Raw genomic sequence first — 24,064 nt, 5'->3', positions numbered from 1 at the left:
TTTGATGAGTTCATTTATCGCCTTTCGTTGTTTAACTTTAGACTATCAAGCCAGGGAATCGTAAGTGACTGTGGGTTTAACAACTGTAGTGAATGTCCAGTAGGTCATTCTCGGGCTCAGTCCACAAGTATTTTCCAAAAAGACAAAGAATGCTCTTGTGGCTGTTGCAGTAGCATGCGAGTTCCAAGTGAGCATTTCATCAAGATTGATGCCTTTCTTGATAGTTCGTTTCTGTGGATAGTTGAAGAGTTGATTCACTTAGGATAGTTTGATTAATTCCCTTAGGTTGATGTTCCTTTCTAGCGATGTTCACTTTCTATGCGTCCCTAGAGAGTTCATGTATAGTACCAGGTCATTAGCATAACTTTGAGTGTGGAAACCTCGATTGTTCAGTTTGTAGAGAAGTTCATCTACCTGTATTACGAATGTTTACAAAAGAGGTGAGAGTACTCCCCCTTGCAGGCAAGTTCTTGTCCGCTTGATATATAATATAATATATAAGTATAAGTATATATGTATGTACATATATGGAAGGAAGAATGAACTATGTAATAAATTCTAAAGAAAATATTTTGATTGCCAATAGAGTGATTTACAAGAAAATGTAAGTAAGTGTGTATGTATATAATTCCACTATTATTTTTAGATGTTGCAGTGACACAGCTCAAAGAAAGCTGGACTGATATTATCACCGCTGAGGGCAAAAGGAATATTGGCACATCAAGAGTCAACTTGCGGAATGATAATTGCGGCTGTTCGGAGTGCAATATTGGAAATTTTTATGCCGACGCTCTACTTCATGCAGTAATTAACCTCAACTTTAAAAACGAATTTCTATTTACATACGATTTTATACATTTTGCTTAAAGTTTTTAGAACTGGATTCCTACAGTGCAACGAAATGGGCCAACGCCTCAATAGCATTAACCACCAGCGCTGAAATGCGTGCCTTTATCCCACGCGGCAGTAAGATTAATTTGGTATTACTTTATTTAATAATAAAATCTTGTATGGACTAATTTCTTTTACAGATGTTACGTATGAACAAATTTTCGCACTTGGCATATACGAGGGCGCCATTATGGCCTTCGACTTGTCTGGTAACCATTTGCTTGAAGCTTTAGAGTACAGTGTCTCAACGATTGATTTGGCAGAAAATGTCAATGAGACTTACAGATTTCTGCAAATTTCCGGCATAAGAGTCACGTATGACTTGCAAGCGATAAAAGGAAATAGAGTAATTAGTGCTGAAGTACGTTGCACGGCTTGCACTGTGCCTGCTTATGAGCCACTGTCCCTAACGAAAGTCTACCGGATTATTGCTACGAGATACGTGGCTAATGGTGGTTATGGATTTACAATGTTTGCTGATTTTGGTTCGTCACGCCAGTAAGTGCTTACTTTTTTTATACAGAGACATAAAACAACCGCTACTTTGTTGTTATTCCAGAATACTTCCGACCAATGAATTTTCAGCGTTAATCAAATATTTTCAAGTTGAAACGCCAATAATCAAAGGTTTGGAAGGACGAATCAGAGTGACTTAATACAGTAAATGTTGTATTGCCAGATCGAAGAGCCCATATTCATATGAAAAAAACTTAATGAAATCAAGATCTGGAAATGACGTGCGCTTTTGTAGTAAAGTTTTTTTATTTTTATTTTTAAAAGTTAAGAAAAGCCAGCAAGGCAATTATAACACAAATATAAAAATTTAAATATATGTACACACATATGCGTATATAAGGTGGAGCAAAATTAATCATCCAATCGGAAGATTTATACAATAATTTTTGTAAATGGCGTCGAACGTCAATTATATTTGACACTTGTGAACCAGACAGCTACAGTGTACAAACAGACAAGCAATACTCGTAGAGCGCAGAAAGCTTAAAAGATTTCCATGTTTCAAAATCATTTTTTTTTTATTTAGTAAGAAAGTTATTCAAAAACAAAATGATGATTACTGATGATTAATTTTGTAGATACATTAAATACATAAATACATTTCGCTGAGATTTTAAGGCTACTAAAGATGAATCGGACTTCATTGTTATTTTCTGAAGTTGTCTGAAGTTGTTAGTTGGTTTTGTAAAAATTAGAAATTTTTAAATTTTTTTACCAGTTCCAGAAATAGAGCGTAGAAATAGTCAAAATAAAGGTTTCTATCACTCAAGGTCATTTTATTTTTATTTAGCAAACAAGTTATTCGAAAAAATAATGGGATGATTAATTTTGCGCCAACTTGTACTATAAAGAATTTTTTTTCCACTCAATGCCACGATATACAAAATGATAAAAATTAGACTGGCACATACGTATGTAATTGGAAGGTGGTTAAGTAAAACTTCTTTTCGAGACTATGGTGTGCGCTGTTGTTGTTGTAGCAGTTTACTAAACCCTGCCAGTGCGATGTAGTCACCGTTCGTCTTCTAACTCATCTAATGGCAGGCCCAGAAAACGTGCTGTTTCGCCGGGTTGGGTCCAAAGCGAGAGGGTTGTTAGGTGAGTAGGTGTGATGGGGCATGTGAAGAGGAGGTTAATGTCGTGCGTTGTGCTTTCACATGCTGGACATACATTGGCTAAGTCGAGGTCGATTCTGGATGAATAGGAGTTTAACTTACATACTATAATATCTAGAACGTAATTAAGCCAAAGTTACGAGGGTCTCGCGAGGAAGCTGAAGCTCTTCGGGTTCGACTTCAGAAGTCGTGAGTGTAGGAAGGGGGTAAGGGTTTCCCGATGAATGTCGTTTAATGTCTGTCTATATACTATCCGATCCAGTAGTTGTAGTTGTATTTTTGCCCTGGATTTCGTTATTGTAGTTGAAGAGATACCTCCCGATATGAGTAGGAGGTGGCTTACTGAGTATTTTGATGTGCTCCTTAGCTGGGAGCATGGTATTCTCATTATGAAGGTGTGCGTCGGTATGTTACCTCTCAAATGTGTGGCTCTGTAGATTTGCGTGCTCCACGAAAGGCAAGTAGCTATCATAAAAACATTTTTAAAATTTTATTGTAAACATTATTTTTTGTAAACATTATTTTTTTTTTTTTAATTTTTTTTTGCAAACACTTTTTCTTTGTTGAAGACAGCAGATTTGACACTTCAAAATTTTACATTCATTTTACATTTTTGTAGTAAGGTCCAGGTTTTTTTACATAATCATTTAACATTTGTCAAAATTTACTGCCTTCCAGCAGCTTTTCAAGTTCTAAAATATTTATGAAAAAAAATTGATTAAGGACTTGTACTGGGTGCAAAGGGTGAAGAGCGCCAGACAATAAAAGTGTTTTACCAACCTAATTTCCTGTCAAAAATATATTCTTTTATATGAAGACATGAGAAGGTGTTTGATCGATCAAACAATTTCGAATACAAGCTTTCATAGTTTCACTGGACTACTAAATTTTAAAGATTTAAAGATTTATTAATTTATTTGAAGCAGACTAATCCCAATCAACGTAGAATCTCCGTTGTCATAAAGTACTACTAAGTAGGTAAATTAGTAGTAAAGTCCTCTCTCGACGAACAAAACTAACACTTTACAAGGCTTTACGACGACGTAGAAATAGCGCAGCGAATAGAGATCCAGCGGCTACGTCAGCTGGGTCATGTCGTCCGAATGGATACAAACGCTCCTACTCTGAAAGTATTCGATGCGGTACCAGCTGGTGGTAGCAGAGGAAGAGGAAGGCCTTCTCTGCGTTGGAAAGATCCGGTAGCGAAATACTTGATGTGTCCGATTGGCGCGCTTTGTTAAACTCGGCCACAATCCGCCAATTAAGAAGAAGAAGAAGAATCCCAATCTAATATGAAAAAATATATATATATAGTTGGCACGTACACTCCTTTCGGGTGTTTGGCCGAGCTCCTCCTCCTTTCTGTGTCGTGCGTCCTGAGTTTCTTCCACAAATGGAGGGACCTACAGTTTCAAGCCGATTCCGAACGGCAGATATTTTTTATGAGGAGCTTTTTGATGCCAGAAATACACTCGGACGTCAGCCATTGCCTGCCGAGGGGCGACCGCTATTAGGAAAGTTTCGGCTACGGCGGGCTCCCATTCAAATTGAAAAATTTCTTCAGTAAAAAATTGTGCAGAAATTTAACCTACAATCAAGTAAATAGTTATTTTGGAAAAGTGCATCAGAATTGAGCTTAATTGCTCTTGAAACTGCTTTTCTCCAGGCTTGCTGAAAGAACTTTCTTTGCCATGTCTGACAGATAATATGCCAATACATTTACATACATACGCTAGATTATTGGACTGTTCAGAAGCATACAAAATTACCCCAGATATTCTTATAAAATTATAGGAGATCAAAAAATTAATTTTTTTTGCTTATTTAGGTGAAGCTAATAAAACATTTAAAAACGAACAAAAAAAGTGGCGCTAGGAAAAAACATGAATTACTATTTCATTATGATAATTTTTGGGGAAAATGTTATGTGATTTCAATAACCCATTTTTTTCGAAGAAGCTGCGTTTGATTTGTACTATATTTCTCAATATCTCTTAAATTAAAATTCATAAGCAATATTCGGTAACAGTTTTTTGTATTACCGAATTGAGAGTTATATTGCAACATCAGCCGAAATCGGGAATAGGGCTGAAATTGTGTGTTATGCTTTGCGTTCTTTAAATTTCACTGATCCAATTCGATCCTATAAAAGTGCTTGTTCATTGATCTAAAAACATTATATATGTATTAGGACTATTCTCTCCCTCATTTTCGTTTTCGATTTGACCTCCATTGCTGCTCGAGAAAATTAATTTCAACATTACACAGTGAAGCTTACGGAATCATGGTTAGGAATGGTAGAAACTAATTATGCTTCCAATGCTTCGATTTCTAGAACTTTAGGAGAATTTAATTCGATGCCAAATCATATTGGCTTATATTTTTCATTAACGAAGATTCACTTCAAATTGCTACTAAATGGATTGTTGAACTAAACTAAACTAAACAAATTATACCGCCAACCACGCCTAATAGAAAGAGCAAGGTCACACCATTATATCAATGAAAGTCCTTACCTTCTAGTGTCCCTATAGAACCCCCAGGAAAAGCTTTAAAATTTGGTTTTTTACGACTGTATTTGTATCTTGTACTGAAATCTCGTTAAAAAGAAATGTATAAAGCAATTGTTAACCCAGCAAGCATTTAACTTAGGTTTTATTATTAATACTATTTATGAAAATGTTGTTTTATCGTAAAATTTATGGGTCACTTATATGGGCGAAAAATTTATTATTTTTATAAAAATTTTATTTTATATATGGGGCATTCTTCGCCAACCGGACACCCCCATCTGCCCAGAACAGTTTTTATAAAAAAAATTTTTCCCTATGCCGAAATAAAAGCTTATGTCATGTACTTTAATTTGTCATGTGGCACTTTTTAAATATTCAAGATGGACGACGAATATTGACAAATATGTTGGAAAACACCAAAAAAAATGAAGTAGTTTGTTAAGAAAAGTAGAGAGAGAGATTCTGGTGCAACGTTCGACTGTTTCATTAACAGCACTAGTTCTTGATGTATTTCACATGTCAAACGGTACAGAAATAATTTGAACAAATTATAGAAAAGTCTAAACGAATAAACTATTAAAAATAAATCTGTCAAACAGTTCTTTTTAGAACTATTATCGCATCTGTTGTCGATATCGCTAAACTTCGTAAAATATTGTTTAACAGTTTTATTGACAGCACAAGTTCTGTATATGTCTTAATCGTTAAACTGTCTGGAGATTATTATAAAAAATTCTGAAAGAATAAATTAATATCTAATACCTGTCAAACAGTTCTTTTCAGAACTATTATCGCCTAAAAAATGTCGGGAAAATCGAGAAGAGATCGATGCATTAATCCCTTTAGAAAAGTAGCTCCATCTTGAATATTTAAAAAGTGCCACATGACAAATTAAAGTACATGACATAAGCTTTTATTTCGGCATAGGGAAAAATTTTTTTTATAAAAACTGTTCTGGGCAGATAGGGGTGTCCGGTTGGCGAAGAATGCCCCATATATTTTTTATTTTATTTTATAAAATTATTTTTTTTTTGTAATATGAATATATATTAAACCAAAAAAGCACCGCAATCGAAAATTTGGACTAAAAATCGCGCGAATTTGGTTCCATCTTTTTCAGTGCTTGTAAAAATATATATTTGAAATTGAAAAAGCGCCCTTTAATAAAATTTTTTTTTATGTTTTTAACATGAATATATTTTAAAACAAAAAAGCTCCGCAAGTGAAAATTTGAACTAAAAATTTGCGCTATGTTTTATTCGAAATTTTCACTTATTTTGAAAATATTATTTTATCGCGATTGATTTAGTCCAAATTTCCACTATTTTTTTAAATAATGATTTATCGAAGGCCAAAACTTAATTTAACTCTTTTAAAAACTGCAGAAGTTGTATCGAACCTCATTGTTGGTTGACTGGGTTTGTTTGGTTTCTCTTTATTCTTTTCTCATTATCGTCATATATCTGACAGTTCGCATATTTATTTTGCACGGTATTACAAACGTTTAGATGAACATTTATAATAATAGAATTTAAAAAAAAAAAAAAAATACGTAGTATTATTGAGTAAAAATAGCTTTAAATCAAATCTTGAATTAATAATGAGTCTTTATAAGAGAATATTGTTATTTTTTTGTATTTGTATTTAAACAGTTTGTAATAAGCGTCTGTCTGTAATAGGGAATTTTTTCAAGCTTATGCAAAAATGAAGCATTTTTAACGTTCAATATTGCTATTAATTCTTAATGGTAATTTATAAAAAGTACTATAAATCAAAAGACTGACATAGTGGCTACATTTATGTGTTATAATTTTTAAATTCGATCCACACCATAGACATTATCAGCAAATCTATCGTGATAGCAATGGAAAGTCAACACGTGCAAGCACCTCCCAAAGTCGCAAATCGACTATTGTAATCTAGTTGGGGTAATAGCTGGCGTGTGAGCACACAGTAACTATTTAGCGTTGCAGGTGGCAGCACAGGCAACATTAAGTCAAATTACAATAGAAAGAATAAACAACACTAAATGTCAGAACAGCAATAAAGTAGAAGAATCGACCCAATGTGAGAAATGGAAATTTGCGAATATATTTGCGTCAATCGAGAACGTATTATGAATTGACCGTTGGTGAAATATTAAAATCTGTTTTACAAGAAAAGCATTAAATGTGATTAAACTGAAAATATATATATTAAAGTCATTAAAAACGCGTTTAGATTACGGAAAACACCATAAGATTATTAAATATAGAGGAGTAGCGGGTTTCGTCTTATATTCTTGTGTATGCATGTGTATGTGAAAAGTGTAACATAACCCCACAAAGAGAGATGCATAAATTGCAGCTATATAATATGCAATTTAAATGCTGTTGTTAAAATATGTACAGTTGCAATAAGGTGAAGTGCGTGTGTTTTTAAATTAACTTCGATTGTTTAGAAATTAAGTGATCCAATACAAAATTCCGATAGGAGGCAGAGGTGATCAAAGTGAGTTGGCTAAAAACTGACTATTGTTTTTGTTGTGCTAATCACATTCCAATTGGAAATGAAGGAGATTAGTCACACAGGACTTGCTACATTTTCAAGTACCATGCAGGATAAGTGATATTTTTGTTTCATTATTAAATGAGCAAAATAATATATGATAATTTTGTCGCTCAGATGCAATTGCAAGTAAAAGCGAAATTCAAGAGCTAAAATGAAAAGGATGAGTTCTTACTACACATATGAACGCACATTTGTGTCTAATTTTACTCATGTATGCATATACATATGTACATAGTAATATGTATTTCTGGATTAGTGGTTTTGGATGAAATCGAAAGAAGTCATTGATTTTTGTGTAATCCTGCCATGTTCAATTCATATTTATTTTATAAAAGAAAACATAATTCTACACAATAATGATAGAATTCGAAGATAGTTATCTCTATATTGTAAATCCCTGCTTAGCACAGTGTGTAACTACATATAAATGCGTATTTACATTTGAAACCCTGTGAATACTTATTACCGAGTTTATATTAAAAAAAAAAGTTCTTCAGCCGAATGCCTTGGTATCTATAGCTTTTTAACCCTTAAGGAGGAGATGTATTTAACATATTTTAATGGCAATATTCATCGTAGGCACGTGGTCCCTTTTATTTTAGATTTTCTGTGTGAAAATTGATACACTGATTTTAATAATATTAGTACTGTTCGCGTACAAGATAGTTTGTACCAATTGTCATTTTTTACCGTTCTACAATAAAGTTTGCAAGCAAGGGGAAATTGAGAGCGAGAAGTTACCTTTATATTGAGGTTACATTTTATTTTGAGATTTTAATGGAAACCAGAGACTTTACATACATTAACGTTCTCTGTGGATACATTTCAAGAATGATAGATTACAATATTGGGACATCATTAAGAGTATATCTGATTCTGACGTAACAATTGGAAAGCGAGAAAGAGAATGGCGTAGCACGATAAATTCGCTCGTTAATTTCAATCAAAGTTAAAAGCAAAACAAATACAAAATTATTACGTCAACAAATCAGCTGATTCTCTCAAATACACTGAGAGCGGGACAGCATTTCACGGATGTCCCACCTTCTGTATTCTCTCCAGCGTGGATATAAGTATTTTTATTTGTAAGAATTAGCCAATAAAAAAACAGCCTTCCACAAGCATATGTTCATACAATAAATAAAAAAAAAGCTTAATTTTGAAAAAACTGTAGTGAAAAACTTTAAATGCAGGGAAGTTGACATATGAAAAGTGTGCTAAGCTTAAATCGCAGTATAATTAGCGATTTTCTATTTTTTCAACTTCATGAAATGCGCGCCAGGAAAACTGGTTACTTTTTAGAAGTTTTGCGTTATTGTACTTTTTGTGATATTTGCCTTTCTCGGAGCATATTCTACCATAGATAGAGCATAGATATCTATATATATAAAAAGAAGTTACATTTCCTTGGTAATCTTATAACTCAAGAACCGCCGAACCGATGACACAAAAATTTTAGAGTTCTTTTCTATCTTTGAGGAGGTGGTTTGTGTGAAGTTTGATCGAAATCGGTGCAGCCGTTCCTGAGTTATGACATTTCATGTGAGTAATGGTTTCCTCTCATACGAATTGCCTGTATGGGAAAAACAACAACAAATACACAGCCGCTTATGAGCGTTTCTGTTGTACTGTTGTGGTTGTAAGTGTATTATGTTAATATTAATTTTGGACGAAAATATAATAAAACATGAAGCATTCAAGGAACTGGAAAAACATTTTTAACTTTATTTATTTTAGCATAATTTATTTAGCGTAAAAAATTGAAATGGAAATTAAAGAATCAAAGTTTAATTACAAGTTTTTATCGGCTCTTTCACCTTACCTGTATATAGGTGACCACCACAATCAAACTTTAAAAAAGTATAGAAAGTATGTTGAATGAAAAAAATCAACTAATTCAACTGTTTAAACATTTTACGAGTTCTATAAAGAAAACTTAATATGAAAAATTTCTTGCGATATAAAAAAGCATTTTATGTATGGTGGTGCGAAGCCCACTGGGAAATGCTAGTACCGTATATTTTTAAATTCAACTATTTTTAAATTTGTCAATCTACCGCACACGGTTTGAAAACTACCACCTCTTCAAAATACACAACTTGCTTCTTTTGGTCTGGCAACTTTTCTATTCAAAGTACTGAGCTTTGTAGCAACATTTAAAAAGAAGATCGACAAAAACACGTATGGCAGCACATTCATGTTTAGCAGAGAGGGGAATATTTTCAAAGGGTTCCGGTGGTCTAGAGCTCGAAAATTTAGGGCATTTACAGGAATTTTTTTTTACGAAATAAATTAAGTTTTTTGGCTTCTTAATTTAACTTAACTTTACTTCGTTTACATACCAAAAGGAAAACATTTTTTAATTCTTTTAATTTTCTTTTAATTCTAATAATTTTAAAAATGGCGCTGAAGTTTTTCCCTCCCTGAAAATTGAATCTAGACGGTGTTGTCCGTTTTTACTCTTCTATTTATCTGAAACGCAAAAGCCAAAAAAATTATTAATCAGTATAACTGTAGCTATGTCCCGCTACTAAAATAAAAAAAATGTCAAAATGGCGCGGTCTTGAATTTGACACTGTAAAAATCAGTTGTTTTTCAGTTTTTTAATAAAAAAATACGAAATAATTGAAATAATAATAAGATTCTAGTACGGGCGATAGCCATTGATGTTGTGAACAACATATTAAAATTTCAGACGAATCGGTTGAATAGTTCTTTTTTTTTTTACAACACCAGGCCGAAAACGTTGCCGACCAGTTTTCCCAATCCATTTTTCCCAAAACTTTTTTCCCAATGCTTACTTTTCCCAAAGGCAAATGTTCCCAAATTTTTTCATCCAAACTGTTTTTCCCAAGACATTTTTCCCAAAAGTCATTTTTCCCAAAACTTTTGTTCCCAATAAAATAAATTCTTTAGAGGAGTTCTACGCAAAAATACGGTGGATTGCGTAGCCGGAGTCGGACTGATGAGGGTTATTTTTTTGAAGCGCGGCCGAAGGCCGCCAAGGCGAAAAGGAGTTCTACGCAAAAATACGGTGGATTGCGTAGCCGGAGTCGGACTGATGAGGGTTATTTTTTTGAAGCGCGGCCGAAGGCCGCCCAAGCCAAAAAGAGTTCTACGCAAAAAAAAACAAGTTTGGGAAAAATAGGATTTTAATTGAATTGGGAAAAATGGTTTTGGGAAAATTGGTTTGGGAATTATTTTATTGGGAACAAAAGTTTTGGGAAAAATGACTTTTGGGAAAAATGGATTGGGAAAAGTGTACGTTAACCGGCCGAAAAAGGTAGTTTTGAGATAATTGACTTTAAAGTTTTGAGAGTGGCCGCTTCACGAATCTGACTCTCCTGCTAAAACGGTTGTAAATATAATCGAAAATACGGGAATATCCTTCCAGTGTATTCTTAAAAGCCTATACTTTCGAAATATAATTTTTTGAAAATTCTAGACCACCGGGACCACTTAATGAATGTTATTTAGTACCTTTAGTCGATATACTTGTAAGCTGGTTGTATTGCCTCTCAGCAGTAGGGCTGGAGAGCCAATATTTTCTGTTATGGAAAATCATAAAACCCGAAAAAAGAAGTCGATTAAAGCTGAATCCATAAGCGATCGTAAGCAGCGTGTATTGTGGATGATCTATGATGATGACGTCTTCATTATTTCTGCGCAGATGTATACGTTTGTAGATTGAACTACACGAGTTTAATAAAATATATTTTAAACGCTTTCTAGTCAAAGAAATAACCTCTTTAAAAAGCATATAGTACAAACTCCGTATTTATAAGTGTTACGTGCGTATGTACACTTGTGCTCACAAAAATAGCAACCCAGCAAAATTTTATTCCATCACTAATTTATTCCTATTAAAATATAGTTTATACTCGTACTAACTACAAGAAAAACATTTTAACTGAAAGTTTCAAACTTTGTACCTACTTCAAAAAAAAAAAAATTTTCATAAAAATTTCAAACCATTTAATCAGAATTTTTAGAAAAATTTCCAGTATGCAGTTGCATAGAATTTTGGTGTGAAAAGTTTAAGTTCGAAGTTTTGAGCCTTGCGTTGATTTTTGACAATTTTTCCTCACTGGCAAAAAAGGCTATAAGATTTTCTTATGCCTTTTTGTAAATAAAAACAAAATTGAACGAAAAATAAATCTTTAAAATATTGCTATTATTGTGAACACAGGCGTATATTATTTTGTTGAATATATTAAGAATAAATCAAAATCTAGAACATTTTACTCGAATCTACCCAAGGCGAATTCAATAATTAATAATATTACTTCTTTTCATAGAACAAATGCATACCCAAATTTTTTTCTCTTGCACAAATTTCTTATCTACCAATTTTTATCTGCGATTCCGTGGATTAAAAATATAATTTCTGTTTTCAGGTAATAATGATGTATGATCAATAAACCAGCAAAAAAAAGGCGCAATCTTTGTAAACCACCACAAATGACGGAATAAGAAAAACAACGCGAATTTTTAGAATTTTCTATGATCCAAACCTGGGCATCGGTTGCACACCAATCGTGAATTGATCAATTTACAGGTTCAAGTGCAAGACAGCACAACTTAAATCATGCGGGTGGTTGCAATGGTTAGCGGTGGCAAAGACAGCTGCTACAATATGATGCAGTGCGTCGCTGAGGGGCACGAGATCGTTGCGCTGGCAAACCTACATCCAAAAGATCGCGGTGAGTACAACAGTGAAATGAATTGTGCAGAGATATTTTAACTCAAATTTGTTACATTAGTGCCTACTATTAAAATGTTAGATTATACGATTTATTCCAAAAATTTTTTTTAGTTATTCGAGTCGAGTAGTTAGAGTAATTTTTAAAGTAAAAACACAAAGGTCTAATATTAGCAAAAATTAATTTTACACCAGCCGACTGAAATGTAAAATACAGAGTATCTGCCAGAAAGCTGCTTAACACAATAAATTCAACTGCTGATATCTTTTAAAAACAGAATTTATCTGTTTGTTTACATTTTACATCCCGCCGGTAAACAAACCGAATTCATATCCGTTCAAGGTTGACTACAACAACTAGATCGACTTAACTCATCTACTTGATCATTTGGATACAAGGACGTTTGTTTGTGTTAATTAAACAACTATCAGTTTATTTGTCTAGATAAATAAGATAAATGCGACAAGCACAATTATTATGGTATTAACATTATTACTGATGCTGATGTACAGAGGAGGTACGTCGTGAGGACTGTTGAAATTTTAAGAAGAGAGAACAAAAGCAAACGTTTTTAATTTCTCCAAACTTTTTTAAAGCTGATGGCCTAGTCGCTAATTGCTTTTTAATTCATTGTGATTGTAATTCATTACTTTTCCAATTTTCAAATAAAAAAAAAAAAAATTCTCCAAAAATACAAATTTTTTTTCTTTAATTTTTGTTATTTCTCTGCTTTGGGTTAATATTTCACATAAAATGTTTTTACAACGACGCAAAAAATAAAAAATATATATTTTTTTTTAACTTTTAATTATTGACAAAATCAGAAGCATACATTTTTTTATAATTTTTTCTATATTGGTATATATATTTTTTAAATTTTTGTTTTATGATTTGTGTTTTATAATTTTTGATCTATATTTGTAATTGATAGATTTCGATAAGTTCCTGATCTTCGCAGGCTATGACATTAAATGTTTCTACAATAATAAAAAAATTTAAACTTTTAATTATCAACTTAAAATTTTTTTTTTTAACTTTTTTTTTATAATTTGTTTTATATTGTTTTTATTACATTACATTTTGGGTATATATTTGTCATTGATATAATTTCGATAAGTTCTTGATCTTCGCTGACTGTGACATAAAATGTTTATACAACGAGGTAAAAAGTAAGATTTTACAATATTTTCTTATAATTATTTTTTTACAATATTTTTTAAATATTTGTTTCTATAATTTTTTTGTTTATAATTGTTTTCTTTTATAATTTTTTTTTCATAGTTTTATTTCTTATAATATTTTTTTAATTTTTTTTATATGTTTTAAATATTTTTTTATAAGTTTTTACATACTTTTTTTATGTATTTTCTATAATTTTTATTTTTATAATTGTGTTTTTTTTAACTTTTTCTTTTTAAATTTATTTTTTTTTATTTTTTTTTATATATTTTTTATAACTTTGTGTTTTTTTATATTTTGTTTTTATACTTTTTTTAAATTAAGGTTTGGTTGGTTTTTTTTTTAATTTTGTTTATATACTTCTTTTTTTATAAGTTTGTTTTGTATAATTGTTTTTATAATTTTGTTTTATATTAAACATTTTTTTTAATAATTTTATTTTATAATTCCTTTGGTTATTCCTATGCTTTTGGTTTATATTTGTAATTGATATAACTTCGATAAGTTCCTGATCTTCGCTGACTATGACATAAAACGTCAACAAGCCAAAATAACATTTTTTTAATTTTTTCTTATAATAATTTTTTATTTTACTTTGTTTTTATAATATTTTTGTTTTTTTATAATTTATTTTTTCTTTTTAACTTTATTTATTTTTTTAATATTTTTATATAAGTTTTCATATAATTTTTTTTATTGTTTTTGTTTTATTGTTTGATACTTTTTCTTTTTAAATTTATTTTTTATAATTTTATTGTTTTTTATAATTTTATTTTTTTTTATTTTGTTTTTATACTTTATTCTTTAATTTTTATATTTTTTTATAATTTGGTTTTTATTTTATATTTGTCTTTATAATTTTTTTTTTATAATTGTTTTATTTTTATATTTTTTTATAATTTAATTTTTATTTTATATTTGTTTTTATAATTTTTTTTTATAATTGTTTTATTTTTATACTTTTTTTAAATTTATTTTTTATAATTTTTTTGTCTAACAGTGTTTTTTTGTTTCTCATATTGTTTGTTTATATAATTTTTTTAAAATAATTTTTTTGTAATTTTTTTTGTATAATGTTTTTCTTTTATTACGTACTACTTTATATGGTTGTTCATACTTATTTTTCGCATTAATTTAAATTTTCAAATTGTAGCGCGCATTTGAATCTATACCAGCTTATTTATACTGCTTTATTAGATTATTTATATATTTACATACAGATATGTATTGCTCTCATATATTATTGAGCCCTTTCTTTGCATCTATTCCAGATGAACTTGATAGCTTCATGTATCAGACTGTCGGACACATGGGCATTGAGAGCTTGGCGAAGGCAATGGGCTTGCCACTTTATAGGCGAGAAACTAAGGGTAAAAGTACACAAACTGGGAAACATTACGTGCCTACTGACAATGATGAGGTTGAGGATTTGTACAGTCTTTTGGAATTGTGTAAGGTTAGTATTGTGGTGTCAAAAGCGCTTCGAAGCCAAAATACAAACAAAATTCATGCAACATACTACATTCAGATTTGCTGTAATAGGGTCTGAAATAGATTTCATAGTAAAAATTTAATTGATTGAAACTGTATTTTTATTAATTTGTCTTGAATAAAGACATTAAAAGGTGTTCACTTTTTTATTGAGGAAAACATATGTATGAATGTCACACCTATATGAAAGTTGGAAAACATACACATAGCGAATAAAGTCTGCGTACACCTTTCACAAATTTTTAAATTGATTAAAAACACAAAATAAATTTATAGTTGAAAAAATATATTTTTTAAATTTATTTATTCGTGCATTACATTTTTAAGTTATAAAAGCAAAAGAAAATAACAAGATTCATCACTTCATTGTTTATATAACGGTACGTAACTGCATCAACATGTAAATATAGCCATCAGAAAGTCTGCGTACAGTTTTAAAACATATGGAAAAAGCTTTATAAATAATATACAAAAACGAAAATTAATATTTTGTTGGATAGCCACGATGTTTTAGGACTTCACTTAATCTAATTTGGCATTGAGTTTACTAACTTCTCTGTTTGCTGAGTTGTAATCTTCGCCCATTCAGCCCACTCAACTCTTCGCAAAGCTTACTTGTTATAAAATGCTGTCGAATTCTTTTTCCTAATAGATTCTACACTGATGGTTTGTTTTGAGCTGTTTTGGAGCTTTGTACGAGAGCCAAAGCTATCGATATAGGCTGTGTGCTTTGGGTCGTTGTCTTGTTGGAATCGAAACGTTCTTGATAAGTCAACATTTTCGACATTCTGTTTCAAATTGTTCAAATACCACTATTTTTATCCATTGTCGATTTAGTAAATTCTAACTGACCTACACCACTTGCCGTCATGCATCCTCACACTATAACTTCACCACCGTCTTGTTTGACTACATCAACAAGATTTTGTTTCTCAAGAGCAATTCTAGATTTGTGCCAAACAATTTGACGCCCTATTATCTCAAAAACACCAAATTTATCTGAAAAAATGACTTGTTTCCAAAACTCTGGAGGCTTGTTTAGTTATATAACTATTAACGAATTCAATGCGCTTTCTTCTGTTCACAAGTGAAATAAACGGCTTTCTTCGAGCGACTCTACAATTATATCCAGCTGTATGTAAAACATTTTTAGCAGTTTCCACAGAAATATTTTTTAGATATTTGGTTTACGTTTTTAACAAATTTTTAAGAAATAATCCGTGGGTTCTCGGACCGATAGTGTTCTTGGACGCCCAAACCTGTGCTTAGATGTTAAGATTCCGGTTGGCTTGTAATTATTTACTACGCGCTAAACGGAGAAAAACGTTCCAAAAATAGCTTTGCCAATATTTCGGAAACTATTTCCATCTCTTCACACTTTTATATGTAATTATTTTTCTTTCTGATTCACTAATTTCTTTTCCTTTGGTTTCCGATTTCCACTTTTAAATAAAATGTGCAACTGAGTTCGCTAACCGATTAATTATATGTAATAACAAATAATGAAAAGTGCGCAAAAGCGAAAAAAATCATAATAAAGTAACGGTATTATTAAAAGAAATTAACTCTACGCAGACTTTCTGGCGCGCATAATTACATGTTGGTGCAATTACTTACCGTTATGTAAACAATGAAGTGAAGAACTTTGTTATTTTCTTTTGCTTTTATAACTTAATAATGCAATGCACGAATAAATAAATTTAAAAAATATATTTTTTCAACTATAAATTTATTTTGTGTTTTTAATCAATTTAAAAATTTGTGTAAGGTGTACGCAGACTTTATTCGCTATGTGTATGTTTTTCTATTTTCATATAGGTGTGACATTCATACATATGTTTTCCTCAATAAAAAAGTGAAGTAAATTAAGAATGCAATGAAAGAATAAATTAATTAAAAAAAATTTTTTTCAACTGTAAACTTATATTGTGTTTTTAATAAATTTAAAAAAATTTGAAAGGTGTACGCAGACTTTATGAGCTATGAGTATGTGAAAAGAATTTTGAGACAGTACCGAATAAAACATCTTCGTTTTAATTGCTGTTTTTCTAAATCACTTTAAATAAATAAAATATCACTTGCACTCTTCATATGAACGCACGTGAAGTTTCATTTCAATCTGTCAATTCATTATTTATTTACAAGACATTTATAGTAGAATAAGCTTGTTGTGTTATAAAAATAAATAAATAAATACTCGTACGTGCATTACTTTCGAAATCCACTTCCAAAATTTTTTTTGTCAAATATTTCCATATGAAAAGATTTATGTGGCAAACTGAATGTGTAAAACCATTAAATCCAATAGCAGTACTACCACAGCTTAAAACAATTTTTTTCCAGTAGATATAATAACAAATATGTATGTATATGTAGGTAACAATCCGATCAGAATGGCACACTTTCTTCAATCATGTTTGCTAATGCCTTCTTGAGCTTCTCTTGTATAAAAGTAGCTATGCAAATACATATGTATGCACTCATATATATACAGATATATTTATATGATATGTGGGCATGCGGCCAATAATTTCAAACTTTTTATTTGCTCTCGATTTGTGATCGTGTGACCGCATACTTACATATACATATACACATGCACATACAAGGTGAAGTCCAAAATAAACAAGACTGAGCTAAAATAGAAACGACAGTAGCTTTGTTCTGATAACTTCGAGTTTATTCAAAATAGTCCTCTCTGGCCTCGATACACTGTTTTGCGCGATCTTAAATCTTTTCGAAAGAGTGTTTCAGGCGATTAGCCGGAATGTCCTTCAAGATGTCGGTGCATGCATTTTCGATGGCCTCTACGGACGCAAAACGTTTTCCTTTCATGGTCAAATGCAATTTTTCAAATTGGTCGAAGTCACAAGGAGCCATATCCAGGCTAATGCGGTTAGTGATTGATGGTTAAAATGCGATTTATAATCAAAAAATCAGTCGCAAGAGTGGTTCGATGAGATGGTGCATTATCATGCAATATGCGCCAGCTTCCTCCTTCGCAGTATTAAGAGCGAATTCGACGAATGCGATGCAACAAACGCTTCAAATCGCCAAGATAGAAAATGGCATTGACGTCTTGGCCTGTTGGCACGAACTCCTTGTGGACAACTCCCTTGGAATAGTAAAAACAAATGAGTATCGACTTGATTTTTCACTTCTCCAAACGCGATTTTTTGGGTGGTGGCTCCTTTGGGGCCTTCCACTCGGCACTTGGACGCTTAGTTTTAGGTTCATGTTGGAAACACCATCATCAACCAATTGCAATGTTCTCACCTCTTTAATGAGGTCTTTCGAATGTTGAATTCTGAGCAATTTTTGATCCTCAGTTAATTTGTGCGGAATGAAAGGTGCACAAGTCTTTCGTAAGCCTAAATGATAAGTTATATATATATATATATATATAATTGGCGCGTACACCCTTTTTCGGTGTTTGGGCAAGCTTCGCCTCCTATTTGTGGTGTGCGTCTTGATGTTTTTCCACAAGTGGAGGGAGCTACAGTTTCAAGCCGATTCCGAACGGCAGATATTTTTTATGAGGAGCTTTTTCATGGCAGAAATACACTCGGAGGTTTGCCATTGCCTGCCGAGGGACGACCGCTATTGGAAAAAACGTTTCCCTAATTTTGGTGTTTCACTGAGATTCGTACCAACGTTCTCTCTGTGAATTCCGAATGGTAATCACGCACCAACCCATTCGGCTACGGCGGCCGACGAATGATCAGTTAAAATGCGATAAATCGATGATTTGGAGATATTCAACTCAGATTCCATGAATTTTAACCAAGATTTCGGTTCATTTTTAATAAATTTATGGTTAATATCGATGGAGTTTTCGGTGATTACTGATTTGGGCGGTCCGTATGTTCGTTGTCATTTATGTCCTCACTCTGGCACGAGATAGACATAAACTTTTTTCGTCAATTCAGATGCTTCAGTAAACATTTTACCGACTTTAAAACAAAATTTGATAGGAGCTCTTTGTTCGAAACTCATTTTTGTACCGATGACACAAACATACTGACACTTTAGACGCAATAACTTCGCTTCCACTGAACCGAATGTCACCAAGCTTTCACTGGAAGTCAGCTAGGGATGTAATTTCCAACACACTAACTCATTAAAAAGATGGTCACATCAAAAACATTTTTATGATGCCAGTCTTATTTATTTTGGACTTCACCTCGTACTATATATACAATAAATAAGTATTATGTCACGTTGATCAAAACAATTTCATGCGACATTTGTTTACTTTTTCTATTGGATTGTGCTAAAAGAATAAGTGGAGATTTAAACGGGATATATGTATATAAAATTATATGTATGTATGTAAATATATGCATTATACGTTTTGTACGTTCATACATACATATAGTATTTATGCCCAACACCTACGCGTCGTGGTTAGCTGGTTGTAAATACTTAAATTATTACTACATTGGGCATGGCTGAAAATTCGGTACATTTTACAGTTTTTCTTTGATAAAGGCGAAAATGCAAACAAGGCCGCTGAAATTGTGAATGGTGTTCGTGGTGCGGATACTTAGACAGTTAATCGCAGGGTCCGGCACTCGAAGTGTAACCAACTTCAGACCGCTCGCGCAGCTCATGCACGGGCATCGGTTGTCTGTTAGTTGGCTAAATGACAGCCCAAAGTATTCTTTACAAGCGCGCGGAAGCATTTTGCCGAGAGTAAACGCGAAAAAATAAAATCAGTAATGGATTTCAAACGTAATAGTGTGATTGCATTATATTTGGGTGGAAAATCACAGCCAGCATTTGTTCGTGAGCTCGAGCACCTTAAAGTAAATACAGTTTTTTATTTATCGCACCATTACTCGTTATAATGATACTGGTAGCATCGTGAAACGTCATAGAGGTGGCCATCAAAAGACTGCAACGTCACGTGAAATGGTTCAAAAAGTGAAGAAGTGGCTTGAGCGAAATCCCCGGCGAAAGAACTGAAAATAAATGGACCGTAGCATACGCCGCATACTGAAAAATTATCTCAAAGGCAAGCCTTACAAGATCCAAGAGGCGTATGATCTCACACCAAAGCAGCAACAAGTCAGACTTGAGAGAGCGAAGGAGTTGCACCGCTTGGCCGAAAGCGGTCAATTTCCGAACATTGTGTTTTCTGACGAGAAAATGTTTCAAATTGAGCAATTCGTTAACTCCCAAAACGATAGGGTTTATTTGACCGACCGTTCATACGAGAATTTGAATCATCGATTGGCCACCAGAAGGTAGCACCCGCCACAGATAATGGTTTTGGGTCGCTGTAACCGCAGATGAGCGCTCTCCAATCGGTTTCATCGAGCTTGGCGTCAAGGTAAATGCGAAATACATATTTCGGGAAAGTATTCTGGAGATAGCTTTAAAGCCGTGGGCAGACAAACATTTCGGCGGCAGACCATGGACGTTTCAACAGGACTCGGCATCGTCTCACAAAGCTCGAGTGAATCAAGAATGGCTGAAAAACAACGTTCCAAACTTCATAACGTTCACAAAATGGGGCCATTTTGGAAAGTAAGATCACCAGTCTCGAGGCGCTGAAAAAGGCAATTATCCGCAAATGGGCCAAAATACATGCAAGTCACATTCGGGCAACTTGCGATTCATTTCTGGACCGTCTCAAGGCCATAGTCAAGGCAAAAGGTGGTCATATCGAGCGAAAGTGAGTTGATTCTTAATTTTGTATTATTTTCACACATTTTTTACTTTGAATTTAATAAAAGTAATTTTCCAATCTAAATGTATTGCCTTTTTAATTGGTTACACGCGAGTATCGGACCCTGTAGGTGCAATTTTTGTTTCGTCGATTCCGTTCCGGCATTTTTGATGTTAAAGAAAATGTCGATAAAATCACAGAAACAATCGAAGTTGACCAGTGTGTAAGTAGTCGTAGCATGGCTCAGAAGCTAAAGATCGTCCATGAAACAGTTTTAAACCATTTGCGTAAAAATTGGATTTATTTTTCCCCAAACTATATGCACCTTGCTGATAGTTAAATAGCGCTTAAAGCTTTCGATATTGACGTTCAGCAGGCGTTTTTAATTTGTTAGTACGAGAGACCTACCATAAGTCTAGCTGCGTGCACCTCCGCGGCTGACTGTCAAAACAACAACTCTATCCGATCTAATTGAAAAGGGTCAAGGTTGTCTTTCTATTGAGAAAAGTAGAGAGTTTAGGTAATGCCAGAACAGATCCTCAGATGAATCTATTTATAACTAAAAATGTACCTAATGGAATAAGGATTTCTGCGGGAAAATCGAAGTGAAGAATAATTAGCACAGCTGCAAAATGCCGCACCCCGACCCGATAACAACATTTAAATAATGCAGCCGCCTGAATAAGGTTAATTAACTGAAACAATAATCATTGGCTACTTATTTGTACATTAAATATTTATTAATATTCTATTATATATATATTGAATTCACATATCTGCCAGCAATGCTTGTTGGTGTACATATGTATAAGTATGTACGTATGTGTTCTGTTTTATAATATATTTGATGATAACAAAATGTGCAATTATTAGGCAACCAAATACTTAAAGGCATTTACATAAGTAAATACTGATAAGGCTAAGTTAAATACATTTATTAATGGTGTTTATTTGATTTGATATGGAAAAAAAATTCTAAGGTATAATTGAAAACGAACACAATGAGCTAAATATACACTTAGTAAGAAGATAATAGAAAATTCATTATGATATATGGGCTCCTCGTACACACGGCAAAGCTCTGCTAATCTGTATCAAATAAAACCTACTCAACCATATTATAAAAGCATCTTATTTTTGTTTTTTGGAAATACACAAACAGCTCGTTCAGAACATAGAACTCGCGTCGTACACCGCTCATTGCATTGCTTTCTTTTCATGCTCATCCTCCTCAAGACAGTCGGGGCAAATGGGGCTGTCACGTATGCCAACTATGTTTATGTGTTGGAACTATGAAAAATTATCAGTCAGCAAGTCAGCAATTCCACAGGTTGTCTTGGCGTGCCATCTATTCAATGAGATCACGTACACACCTAGCGAGGCCTACTGAGGTTATCAACCATGAGTTGACGTTGCTGCTGCTCTCCGATTCCTCTCACTCTTCATTAGCATGAGTTGGTTCACTACTTGACTATTGACGTCAGACTTGTCAAAATCACCAAAAATAAAGTAACTGCACCTTCTGTATCCAATTTGTCTCGCCAAATTTCGAACTATTTAAAATTTGTTGTGTATTTTCCTACAAACTGCTGAGAGAGATGAGTTCGTGATAGGTCAGGCCACAACATCTTTGAATGTAGAAATTAGATTCATCAGTGAAATATTGTCATTAGAGCCATTAATAGCAACAAGTGGGATATCTATTAGGAGGCACGAGATATCGAAATTACACGCAGGCAAAAAAATAAGATTATTAAAAATCAACGCAATTTTAAATAGTGGACGAAATAGCTAAAGAAAGCGCGAGCCTTGCAGGGGATTAAATAAGTCAGGTACTTAAACCCTTGCTCACAAATCAAAACGAACTAGAGGACCACATCTCCAGAAAGGCGAAGGCAGATAGCTTTGACAGGTATACTATTGTAAATCGGTTATGTCGTTCGATAGAAGGAACTGTAGAACTCCAGTCGTTGTACAAAGAGGACACTGCCTAGTTGCAGCTCATGCTTACAAGCTAAATCTCACTTTCAACGATCGTCATCGTCATACATTCCTAGAGTTCCAGTGTGGAATATAGGGTCTTAACGATGCTTGCAGGAAGTGTAATGAGCCGGGCTCAACAGAAACCCTGGAGCATATTCTATACTACTGGCCGGCTCTCTCGAAAACTAGTTTACGCTACTTGAATGCCCAGTTTTGAAAGACAAGAATGTATCCCTGAACAGGAGCGTGAGCGTCTCTAAAATTCGCGAACAGTTCGCGGATATTGAGTGATGCATAGTTTCGTTAAAAAACAAAAAAAAAGGAACTCTGATCTGGTATCGCTATGGACCAAAACGGTCCCTGCGTTGCTTTGGCCAGCCAGTATAATCAAACATAACGCAATTTTTTAGGCGTTTCAAATTTGCCCTTATTCTATTTAAATTTTATAAGCCATGTTAATTTCACACCCGGAAATTTTCCAAAAATTCCGATTAAAAAGTTTGAAATTTGTAAATTTTTTATAAATTTTTTAAAATTTGTAAATTTTTTTTCTACTTTCCATATTTTCACCAACAAATTTTATCAAGAAAAACATTGTAAATATTAAAAAAAATCACCAAGTATCCAATTATGCTCGTCTGGGTATGTATAGCACCTACGTTGTACATAATTATAAAAGGCGTTTTAAAAGTAGTGAATAATTCAAAAAGACAGATGCACAATTTTACATGATATAGGGTGGGCCATGTAAAATTTGCTTTTTGAATCGGCTATAAAAAACAAACTAATCAATATTTTTTCAAACTTTTCTTTTATTTTGAAGATTGAACATTGTCATTTATGAATGAAAAATAATATCGTTCAAATGATTGCCTCGCCTGGCCTTACAGTAGGCCATTCGATCAACCCAATTTTTAAGCACATTTTCGATTGTTTGGGCTCCAATTTCATGAATAGCAACTTCGATTTCGAGCTTTAAAGCATCAATCGTCTCTGGATGGTTCGCATAGCATTTGTCCTTAACGGCTCCCCACAAAAAATAGTCCAACGGGCTTAAATCACAGCTCCAAGGCGGCCAATTGATATCGGAATTTCGGCTGATTATTCGGTTTTCAAAAACGGTAGCCAAAAGTTCGAGTGTAACTTTGGCAGTGTGACAAGTTGCACCGTCATGTTGAAACCAAATGTTGTCCATGTCATCCTCTTCAATTTTTGGAAACAACTCGTTGAGCATGTCACGGTAACGCTCGCCATTTACTGTAACCGCGGCTCCTCGCTCATTTTCGAAAAAAATGGTCCGATGATGCCGCCAGACCAAAAACCGCTCCAAACATTGACTCGTTATGGATGCATTTGCTTCTCTACAGTAACGTGTGGATTTTCTGAGCCCCAAATCCAACAATTTTGCTTATTGACGTAGCCACCGATGTGAAAATCAGAAAAGAAGAA

The 24,064-nt window shown here is 33.1% G+C and overlaps 1 protein-coding gene across 2 annotated transcripts in view; it reads left to right on the top strand.

The window, feature by feature from the left end:
• The first annotated feature begins 7,085 nt into the window (after positions 1-7,085).
• The window catches only part of LOC129237368 (uncharacterized), a 29,638-nt gene continuing 12,659 nt past the window's right edge, over positions 7,086-24,064 (top strand). The window contains exons 1-3 of one of the 2 annotated variants that reach the window (XM_054872063.1): positions 7,086-7,435; positions 11,983-12,288; positions 14,739-14,923. In XM_054872063.1, the coding sequence (XP_054728038.1) occupies positions 12,174-12,288; positions 14,739-14,923 (300 nt within the window). In that variant the 5' untranslated portion in view covers positions 7,086-7,435; positions 11,983-12,173. Of the gene's footprint in view, positions 7,526-11,982; positions 12,289-14,738; positions 14,924-24,064 lie in introns of both variants that reach the window. The other variant, XM_054872062.1, reaches the window with a different exon arrangement.

The sequence above is a fragment of the Anastrepha obliqua genome, chromosome 2 (genome assembly GCF_027943255.1).
Source record: "Anastrepha obliqua isolate idAnaObli1 chromosome 2, idAnaObli1_1.0, whole genome shotgun sequence".
NCBI lineage: Eukaryota > Metazoa > Arthropoda > Insecta > Diptera > Tephritidae > Anastrepha > Anastrepha obliqua.
Note: the sequence above shows the minus strand (reverse complement) of the source record. Positions and strands in the feature narration are given on the sequence as shown.